Raw genomic sequence first — 12,004 nt, 5'->3', positions numbered from 1 at the left:
TACACGAGTGTATTAGGCAACACTAAATCAATAATTGGATCTAATGTTTATTCCAAAGGTTAATTTACATGCAAATAAAGAATCACTGTTTAGATATCATGGTACATCATTTATTTCAATGCCCATAATTATTTTTTCTCTTTTAACTGTATGCCAGAAAAAAAGTAATCATATCAGACAGGAATGCATAATTCATATTTTTTTTTAAAGTTAATAAACAGTCAGGAAAATAGAAAATACACATGATCCTGGACATGTGATCCTGGACATGTAGGTCTGACAAAATTTTGATGCAGATGTTTAAATCAGTTACCGGTATATAAATATGGACAATAATTCCTAAACTTGGTAAAAATTGGTAATGCGAAAGAAAGGTTAATATCAGCGCCTCCTTTCAAAGTGGCAAATTCCTAACTTCAAAACAAATCCTTCAGCATTTGCTATTTATTGTTACCATCAAAGCTACAGAATTTGATATAACTCCTTGCAATAATAACAAATTATATGACAAAGTTGCTATACCTTTGCAAGACTAGCTGTAAATAACACACATTCATAAAGCTGCCCCACTCTCTGCAGAAACTCGTCCACGTGCGGCCTTTTTAATACATATACCTGAAATACAAAATAAAGAAGAAAGAGATGGTCCTTGCAGATCAGTATACAATGGCAGCTCTATATGTACAAACAGTACACCATTGAAATTTAATTTCCCACCCCCTCCCTCCACTAATAATTCAAATGCATATGAATACATTTCTAGCTCAATAACAATAATTTCAACATCTAACTTGAATAAAGAGGCAATTAAAAATGGGATATCCCCAGGTTTAGAGTGTGATGACCTAGTTCATGTGGATGAGTAAATAGCCCATGTCTCATGGGGTATCATAGCACACCTATCATGTCTTATGTCAGCTGTTGTACTATCACTTGACGAAAGATGAGATAGGAGAAACACTAAAATGTCACACATAATCTAGTCTCACTTCCAGACTGTCAGACCAGTCCAATACTATGGAAATGGTGAAGATATGTGTTATTAGTAGGTCTACTGACATAAATTCAAGCAGCAAACCAAAACCTGGGGGGGTCTACTAGTCCCCACCCTAGTGAATAGTGTGATGCTATAAGCCTATAGGTCTACCATGTTATGTAGGTAAACTTATATTCAAAGTAAAATATAAAAAGTATCAGGGGATATTACATTGTGGGTATAAAGCTTCTTTAACGATTCAAATATTTACTATTTGTCTACGATTTATTTAATCACTGTTTCATTCTGTGATGATATAAAAGATCAAAGGTTTTGATTACATATCAGATAAAAATCATCAAGTTCAACATTGAGAATGATACTGATAGTACTCTGGAGTCTTGATGATAATCAACTCATTTGATTCATATTCATATCAATGTTCAAGCACAGAACATCGATCCTGGACTCAATGAAGATGCAAAAACAAATTAGGTATTCAAACACAGTCATGCAGGTAACTGAAATATTTTGCTCTTATTGAATTTATTTAAGCATAAATTTGGACACATACATGTATATATTGCACTTAATACCCAGACAAAATTGTATGGGAGCTATTTATTCAGATGGTGTACTTTCCCAATTATATTTTGACTTCATTTATTGAGGTCACATGTAGTTTGCAAAATACAAGGGTGATTTTTTAACTTGGCTACAGAAATATTTTGGATAATTTGAAGACTTAAGCACCCTCGACATTATCTTTTTCAATGGTATTATAAAACAGTTTGGTTACCAGAAGCTACTTGTCTAATAAATTAACAGATAAATATTACATGATATCAGAGTGACTGAAAACAAGGCTAGGATTTCAAGGTACCTGATCTACAAACAGGACTCTTATCAGACCACATTGCTATTGCCTTTGAAATCATACTTGAACATACAGTATACTCACCTCATGAACTGTGCCGTCAATTTCTACAGGAACAACAAAATCTGCATTTGAAATGGGCTGGACAAGAGAGAGGTAAACAGAAAGGAGAGAAAATTTACCATTGTAAATTTGTGATACACAAACATACATTTACAATCATTAACTTAAAAATGTAGCAATGAAAAAAAATATGTTGCTAATTCAAATAATAAAAGCTGAAGAAATAAAGGCTTAAATAATTCATTGTACTGAATGAGACTTGAAATTTCTCAAAATTAGATGATTTGCATGCATCTTGGGTCTTCAGAAGAAACGATCATGAAATATCTAAGACGCGTTTGAAGCTGACTTCTTACTTTTTTTGAAAATTAAACTCAATCACTCAAATTATCTTTAACCACTGCATTCTTGGTGCACATACACCCTTTGTTATGAATTCAGATGGACTGAGCCCAGAGGCAATTGATCCCATGATTTACATGTAATTGGCACAAAAGCAAGGATTCATCAACAGTAATTGAATCCCACTTTGCGATCAAATATGAGATCATTAGACAGTGAATCAGCCTGGCCTGGTTTAACGCTGTCATCCGATTTCCGTAATGCATTAGAAAGAGTATTGCTCTGGACAGCCATACCATTCTGGGCAATATTTATCATGCAGTCCAATGTGCTCTCTTTCTCTTTATATCTCTCCTTCTATCTCATCCTCATTATCTCTCTGAACTGAGACAGGTCCAAAGATATTTGGACATTGCATGTTGTACACGTTAATAGATCGAGTATCTCTGGATAATAGATGCATGTACTTCATGGGTTTCTTACATGTCGATTTAGTTTTGGTGTGTCCCCCCCCCCCCCCCCTCTAAAACATGATGGATAGAATGGACTGAAAATGATCAATGACTTTACAGCAGATATTCGTATAATTTTGGTCAATCAATTTTTGAAACATTTCAATGATCATAATCAATTGATTAAAGTAATTCCATTTGGCACAAATTCATAAATGCTATTAAAAGCATCTGAAAGCCAGGCCATATTACCTTGGGTATTAAGCTGATGTAGATCACCAAAAACACTGTTAAAAGTGTAGAATTTAATTACAATATTACTTTCCGTGGTTATTAATTTTTTTAGTTGTAAAAAGTTTAAAGGGGCTGTGATTTGTTTATAAATGAAGAAATTACAAGAAAAAACGACTACACCAAATACCCATCGGAATGGAATGAACCGTGCACCAAACACATTTAGAACGCAGGTTCTTCTTAGACAAATTCAATGAAGAGAGCAATGCACATATGAAGATGCTGGATAAACTGTCAATGCTGGTAAAAAATCAAATCTGACATTGCTTTATCATAAAATTCCATTCCTTCAAGTAGTCAATCTGCAAGTACAGTATGCAACTATATGACAAATGCATGTTCATTCTGCAATATGTTCTGTACAACTGTACCATACTATGAAGAAATCATAATCTATAAACCAAATCTACCATATTATCATTGCTTCAGGGAGAATGACATTGACACCACTTTTCTGCCACCTCTCTTGAAACTAGGCAGGTTATATTATCCTCATGGTTCATGGCTTTTATCGCATCAAGACAGATAGGCATTATACACTGAAGAAATTATTCATCAATGAAGTATTAAAGAGGTACTCAAAGCTGAAAATATGATTTGAAGAGATGATGAAAAATCAGACAAACAAAACACTAAAATGGTGATCAAATCCAGACAGGAAATAACAAAGTTATATTTTCAAGATTGACATTATTTTGGTGAAACAGTTCTATTCATATCTTTATTAATGTTCAATATTAAGCACACTGATGATATCATATATTCATTGCAGTAACTTGTAATTTTTGTATGTTAGAAAAAAAATCATACATGCATGTGTGACAGACAATATGAAATAATTACTATATGTATTCCTATCTATATAATACCCCTTTCATAAACCCAATTATGCGGCTAATAGCAGCATAATTTGGTCGTAAAATTGGAGGAGGACCAGAGTTACATATCCGCATTATTTTGATGCTGCTATTATCCGCATAATAGCAGCATCGGGACAAGATTTTGAGTTTATGAACGCATTTCCAAGTAATGCGGATAATTGCCATGGTGCGGTCACAAGGTCACCCTTTTCCAACACAACCGCATCGGAGGGGGCATGTCAAGTTGTCATGACAATTATCCACCTTTTTCAGGACGGGCGCTCGTAAAAATAATGCGGCTTATTTTCGGAGTTTGTGAACGCAATTTTTATTGAATTATCCGCATTACTCTTAGGCGGCTAGTTGGAGGATGGGCTTATGAAAAGGGTGTAAGAAGATGGAAAGACAAAGTGGGTACATGACCTCATCAGCCAACTTAATGAACATTCATGACAATAGGCATAAAAGTGTTTTCACAAAATTCAATAACTTTGTAGTCTTTGTTACCTGAGCTTTTAACACAACAATCTACTGTACAATTTGCATGAATCTTGTGGAAAACCTACAAAGTACATGTATACAAATTTGCAATCGACTTTACTGACGGTAAATGATACCTACGCTTCCCAGGCACAATTATGCTTCTCTTTCTCTGTTCCTTAACCTTAAAATTCCTTGGTACAAAAAGACAAATCAACACTTGGGAGCAAGAAAGTTTGTCAAATCATCAACACTTTAATACATGTAAAGGTCTTCTTTTGCACCAGTCTACATGTGTAGTATGATCATGTTTTGTGATTAATTGCTCATCTAAACACACTGTTTTCCTGTCAGTAGGCCCTCCTTAGCCTAAATCAAACAGCATTCTGAAATTCTACACTAACCTACCAGTGCACCGCTGAGGCAGTCTTCTTGATTCCAAACTTCTTCTTTGCTACATACATGTAGAATGTGTGCAACAGAGATCTAGCACGCTGTGACTGAAATTTTAGCAGTCACGAAGGATTCTTGTACATGTACAAAGCCCAGCTTTCCCTATTACTACATGCAAACATCAATAATCATTCCTCTCGTGTCATTCACAACCTTAAAAATTCTTCGTTCATAACTTTATTTTTTTTATCATGATAGTATCAAAAGAATAAAGTCAAATTCTGAGATGGAAAAGGATTTGTAGAATTCAGATTTAATTCTGGATTCATAATCAAATCAACCCTGATATTAAGATTTTGTATCTAAATCACATATTTGCCAGCATATTAAATGGAAAAGTTGTTCCTCTGTCATTAGTGATTGGTTTATCTTTCAAAAGCAAAGAAAATGCCAGGTTATCAGTGATAGTGAGATATGGGCTACCTCAGAGAGAGATTCTCAGATATTGGAAAAATAAAACTCAAGTAGAAGGATAGCTAGATGGATGGACAGATAGACTGAAAGATGGTACATGAAACACCCTCCCATCCCATCAACATACCAACCAAGTTATACCCCTACCATGCATACACTCACTCAAGTGTTTTGTAAATGCTGGGGCATCAAAAGCCAGCCGTTTCTCTCATGTTACTGCCATCCTCTCACGTGGCAGTGTATTGCGTTACCATGGCATTCCGTCATGGAATGTATCATTTCCATCACGCTCTCAACATTCTTCTTGGACAATTCTAGATACCAATAGTGAGGTCCATAAAATGTCAGACATCTAGAATGACATTTATTCCAATATGAAAACTGTTGCCAAACTGAAATCCAATAATATTTTAATAAAGATGGTGAGGAATGACATGTGCTTAATAGAATAGAAACAATTTTCAAACAAAACTGGCTTCTAATTTGATCTATGATTTTAACATGATAATAGAATTTTAATTGTATTCCAATGGTAAGTGTATGTTAGTGATACAAAATTAATTTGTCATTAAATTACAAGATTTACATCTGGGTCTCCAAGCGTTAACCAATTAATCCTTTCTTTACGGACATGAATACATTACGTGTACATTACATCAAAGATACTACAAGGGGAAGATTGGACACTTCGATGATTTTTTGAAAAGATAAATGCTTGTGGGGAAGGGCGCCCAACAGCGTTGAGTAAGTTAACCTTCGCATATCGGCACGCGACAGTGTATAAAACATATGGGGAAAATGAGAGAGGGGAGTTTGGAGAGGGCTCAAGGGTGATAAATGGGAATAATTCCATGTTTTATTTCCAAGAAACCTCTGAAATATATTCATCTCAATTTTAAGGGGGAAAAAATTGAATGAAAAAATTTTAAAATGTACATGTAAGAATCGTCTATTCCTTCGACCCTTCACCATTTCTCTCATATGTTTTGTACACAACCATCTCGCGATATGCAAAGGTCAAAAGGTCGTTACTTTAATACTCAACGCTGTAGGGCGCTCTTCCCGAGCATTTCATTACACGGTCTATGTACTGTCCGATCTTCCCCTTGTAGTATCTTTGATTATATTCATACATGTAAATGGCTATTGATTATTAATACACCCTGTAGAAATTTCTTTTCAAAGAAAAAAACATGTATTTGATGATGCATACTTTAAATATTTACATGCAATTATCCTAACTTCTCAAGTTTGACCACTAAATTGCTAAAACTTCTCCCATTCTCAACATCAAAAGTGCTCTTTCAACTGAAGTATGCTTCAGAGTCAACTTCAAGAACAATCAAAGCACATCTACAATGTAAACCTCTCAAGTCACATGATCAAAAAGCACTTTCCAGTTGCCATGGAAGCAGAACCTCTATCCCAGGGAAGAAAATCCATGTCAGAATAGGTCTGAGAGAAAACAAAAACACTTTGTAGGACGCAGTGGAAGAAATGTTTCACCACACATTCCAAAATCAATAAGTTTTTTTTGTACAATTAATTACATGTAGCTCATGTCCAGGAAAGTATGAACCAAAATTGGCTATGAAATAGTGTTAAATTGTGTCTTGCATATGAATTGAGAGATCATATTATATTCTTATCAGTTTTCTGAAGAATTCCAGTGTTCTTAATTGCACGCAAATTTTCCTGAGTGTAGTTAAAAGTTTTACCTACACTGAGGAAAATTTATGCCTGGCTTTATAGGGGCATGCAATTGTCATGGCAATTTGCACAAAGGATGTAAACTCTGATATTTTCAGAAAATTAAAAAAATATATATTCCTTTATAAATGCATATCTTTTTTTCAAAAATTCACAATAGACAGACTTTTACAATAACAGATTCATTAACATTAACTTACTTTGACTTAAATACACTAGTGCATGTACTTGAAAGGACAAGTTCTGATGCATGTAGCTTGCAAAATGATTTGTCATAAAAGCAATGTATGTAATACATACATACATTTTAATCTCCAAAGCATTTGAGACATGTTTTCCATTAGATAGTCTTGAGGTACAGACCCCTGACTACAAAGGTGTCGGAGCAACACCTTATTCTTAACACTGTTAGCCTACCGGTAAATGTAAATTAACACTGATAAGAAAGCATATTAAATACTTGCAGTAATTCAGGGGACCAACAATTTCAAGTCCTCTTCTAAGGATATGGCAATTTAAGAAACAATGCTACATTATTCTTCATATTATCATTATCAATATCTTGAAGTGAAAACCTGTGTATGAAGACTGCACGGTGGAAATGTTCAAGAAAAGTTGATGTTATGCGGAAGTCAATTTATTTCATAATCCTGGTCCAAACTAAAAGACTGTGGTATTCAAATAAACTGTTCTCACTACCGTCCTTAAACTAGTTTACTGGAAACTAGTTTAATGTGTAATGAGAATGGTCAAAGTGGTCTCAAAGCCATTTTCCAAAGCGGTTCAGAAAACCACCTAGCGTTGTAGTTTTGAAGATCTTTTTGCCTCGTTAAACTGGTTTTCGCGTAAGTGAGGACACAACCATTCTTCAGGAAACAATCTTCGATCATTTCGAGCATGCTACTCCACACGCTGTATGTGGAATCCCTACTCTGTAGTTTCAAATTTTGCGAAACATGTCACACCGCTGAGAGTGTTCCCATAGCAACAAGACCACAAAACGTGAAGTGGTTTTGAAAACCACTTTCGGGTGATCATACGGGAACGCTAGCTAATCGATTTTTGAAACTGGTTTCCTGAACTGGTTTCCAGTAAACCAGTTTTAGAAAGTATAATGAGAACGATGTCAAAGACAAGTGGTCCTTACAGGGAGTCACCAAATCAGGTTACACTGCACCAAGAATCAGAACTGTGGGAATAAATTACAGCAGTACAGCTAATCAATATTCATAAAGTTGGTATTCACAAATGTAATGCTCACCTTAAATGAACTATGTACTAATGTCTCGTCTAAATCGATGACTATACAACATTTATGTGCATCCTGCTGCCTCACCTGGGGGAGTAGAAATTTATTTGGTTGCTGTACAGGAGAGAAAAAGAGGACATCAACAACTCATCTTTATATCTTCAATATCAGAATTGATTTGGAGCATAAACACAATATATTTAAAATGCACCCTCCCCCCATAATATTGTCATTATTTGTTTCACCAATGATAACCGAAACCCAATTTAAACCTTATTTCAATAGAAAACAACAAGGCTGGCATTCACAAGTAGACACTAAATGATACAAAATAAATTTTGTCTTGAATCTTATACTACATGTACATGTACACTAGGTAGATTCCCCTGGTGTACATTTTTATTCAATTAACTCCAATAACCAAATTGATTGGAGGAAAATCAATATCAATTAGGAGCATGTTCCTGCGGAAAATCAATGGGCTCCTTGTTGTCAATATGATATCATGTGCCGATTTCAAATATACTGTACAGTTATGGGTTATTTGTACAGTAGAAAGAATGAGACACTCTGCTATATTACATGTACTCTGTTTAAATATGTAACAAAAGTCACAAGCCAGGAAATATATGTAACATTTTTAAATATAAATTGCATGTAATTTAGCAGTATATTTGCATTATTCTAAACTTTTTACATTTTTTTTTGAAAATTTCAAGAGCTTATTTTGACAATATGAATTTGACCATTAAATCAGGTTTAGCACCATCTACATGTAGCAATTTCATTGAATGGACAAGTAAAATCCCTTTCAACTTTCTGAGAAAATGACTTAATTCCATGGAAAGGCATTTTGGTGAAAAAGAACAAAATGGTTGTGGTGAAGCTGAAAAATGATACCATTCCAACTTTGTGCTATAACACATGTGGTACTAAAAAAGCTAATCATCACGATCCCTGTAAAGCAATACACTGGAAAATACTAATCGGTATTTGAAAATGTAATATGGCAATTATAAAGTACATGTAGATTTTTATAGAAATTGGTGGTTGCATTATCACAATCACATGTGAACATGGCAAAAGTGGTTGGTATTAAAAGCAGGCAATGGGCAGTCCTTACAGAGAGAATAAGAACTTTTTGAAAATAAACTGAAGTGCAATACATGTGGCAGAGTAGGCCTACTGTTAAAGTGTGTAGTATCCCATGTGAACATGGCTGCAATTTCAAACTGTGTACAGTGTATATACAATACATGTACGTGGCAGAGAATGTGCATTGAATAAAAATATACCTATTGAAGTGCAATTTTCAGAGGCATGCACTGTTAAATTTGACAGTGAATGTTATTGTACAGTCTGTAGTATCACATGTGAACATGGCCAAAGTTTTCAGTACCAATTTCAAACAGTGTGTGTAGCAAAGAATGTGAATGTGTGTGGAGCAAATTTGTCCAACCCCCTTTGACACTCGGTCCAAACAGTCAGATCCAAACAATTGTCATTTACAAGGAGTGATGATGCACATCAAAACATTTTCTACATAACAAATATAGCATGCTACACACACGCACACATATCAAAAATATAACTACTGTAATAATAGTGCATAATGTGCATTGTAGAATGTGATAACCCTGATGAATGAATAAAGTGCTATTAAACTACATGTATTTTACATTTGCAGTAGCTCTTTAACAAGCAAATGCTGTTCATTTATTAAAGGAAAGAAAAGGCCAATATTGACCAGTCTCACATTTCTTGGGTTTGCTTACCTGCATTTACAAGTAACTTCTTCAATAATGAAGCCATAAATTATTTTATTTTTTATTTCATGTACCAAAAACAATTAATCTTAGGGAGAACCCCTCCCCCTGTATATTTTTTTATCAGTGCCATGTGTATATGAAATAAACTTCTATTTGACTTTCATTTTAACACTGATGATATAACTTTTTAACACTGATGATAAAACTTTGTCTGTAATAAATCTGAACAATGATACCAAAAATCGAAAAAAATATTTCACTAATTATGGAGGACCCACAATGATTAAATGTGTTATGTCACCGAATAATGTAAACAACCACTTGCAAATGTGGTGAATATAACAAAACTACAATTATGTAGAATTGTAGATCATTTTAAGCACTAAAAATTTCAAAAATACATAAATAAAAACACATTGACAAGCATATTGATGACATACCGTGCTAGGGTCGTTAACAGGAACTGAGCGGTCGAGCGACTATAAACAAAGGAGATGCACACATAAAACAGAAATGAATGGTGGGGTAAAAACTGGTGCATATACAAGTACAACAGAAATAAACTCATTTATGATAGAAAAATATACAGTTTGTATGTGCAGAGTAAAATTTATGATAAAATAAAAACTATTACATATACGCTTGCAAATGGAGGGTGCTTACTTCACCTTTTCACACCAAAAACATTATGATAAAAAGACAAAATTTTGTTCTATAATTGTTGCACTGAATTTTCACATTTTTTAAAGTTTCCCTGAATGACTAGTGGAGTGGACTTCCTTTAATCTGCAAATTTACAAGTACCCTCTTTTATTGAATAGGAATAGAACAAATGAAAACCAAAATCACAACAAATCTATGCTCTAATATATAATGAATTTTGCATAATTTATTTTACATTTAAATTTGGGGTTTGAGGTCTCTACAGTCTTCAATGCAGAACTCATACATGCATACCATACATGTATCTAAAAACTGCTATAGCCCCCCTCCCTCATTTTATTGCTGAGGAAATTATCTAGCATCTTCCTTGCAGTAATACAAATAAAGCCTATTATACATGTATGTGCTTTAGAAAAACTTGTTCACTGACTGATGCAATACTCAAATCTTGAGGAAACACAACTGATGATCACAAAAACACCTCAAATACAAAAATATTTATTTATAAAAACATACATTGCACATCAACATTAAAGCTACATTGATTTATTTTTTGAAAGCCCTCATGCAAGTGCATGTATACAAAAGGTAAACTATGTGCATACATGTAAATACATGTACATATAAAGCGCAAGGATGTCATAACGTTATGTTAAAATGAGGAATTACATTACATTGTACGTTCAGGCAAAGAGAACACTGTACATGTACAAGTACATCTTCAAACCAACTATAATTTAATTTTGAGAATAAAATCAGGTACATGTACATGAAAGTATTTTTCTGAATTAGGCAGGTGAATTGGCAGGCTCATTATCTCTCGACAAGAACCAAGGTTGATTACACATGTCAGAGCACATGATGCTCACTCGTTATAAACTGATTTGGCCATTGCATACAATGCATAATATATTACCCAGGTGTACCTCAAGACTAAGAGGCAGCCTAGGTCATTCCTTGATATCCTAAATTATCATTTTAAACAAACTTTGTTGTGGTGGTACTGTAGGAATTAATTGCAAATGCAAATAGAAAAAGAAAAGAATTTGGAATGAGGAAGGGGGAAAAAGAGTAATCAAGAGGGAAATAAAGAGAGGGACAAAGAGCCCCCCCCCCCTTCTTGGTTGGATATCTGGGACTGGGCAAGGGGATTAATTTCATCTGTAGGTGTTCTAAAATGCAACATTGTTTTCTTCAAACGAAATGTTACACATGACTGATAAAAATATGCATACTGTACATTACTGTATGCACCAATGCCTCATAATAGGCAAAATAATATCTGATTTGTAAATACTATGAGTCTATGACTTTTTATCATTCTTTAATAGTAGGCCTATTCTAAAAATTTGCTGAACGTCTGTTGAGGATTAATAATCATATCTTTAATAAAACATGAAGA

At 34.1% G+C, this 12,004-nt stretch overlaps 1 protein-coding gene across 2 annotated transcripts in view; it reads right to left on the bottom strand.

The window, feature by feature from the left end:
• LOC121424258 (CTD small phosphatase-like protein) overlaps positions 1–12,004 on the bottom strand; it is a 39,286-nt gene that overhangs the window by 10,270 nt on the left and 17,012 nt on the right. Inside the window, exons 3-6 of one of the 2 annotated variants that reach the window (XM_041619880.1) lie at positions 10,380–10,418; positions 8,183–8,284; positions 1,938–1,994; positions 523–615 (exon numbers count right to left, since the gene is read on the bottom strand). In XM_041619880.1, coding sequence (XP_041475814.1) covers positions 523–615; positions 1,938–1,994; positions 8,183–8,284; positions 10,380–10,418 — 291 coding nt within the window. The remainder of the gene's footprint in view (positions 1–522; positions 616–1,937; positions 1,995–8,182; positions 8,285–10,379; positions 10,419–12,004) is intronic. The other variant, XM_041619888.1, reaches the window with a different exon arrangement.

This window comes from Lytechinus variegatus, chromosome 1 (genome assembly GCF_018143015.1).
Source record: "Lytechinus variegatus isolate NC3 chromosome 1, Lvar_3.0, whole genome shotgun sequence".
Taxonomy (NCBI): domain Eukaryota; kingdom Metazoa; phylum Echinodermata; class Echinoidea; order Temnopleuroida; family Toxopneustidae; genus Lytechinus; species Lytechinus variegatus.
The sequence above is the reverse complement of the archived record's forward strand: the minus strand, read 5'-3'. Positions and strand labels throughout refer to the sequence as shown.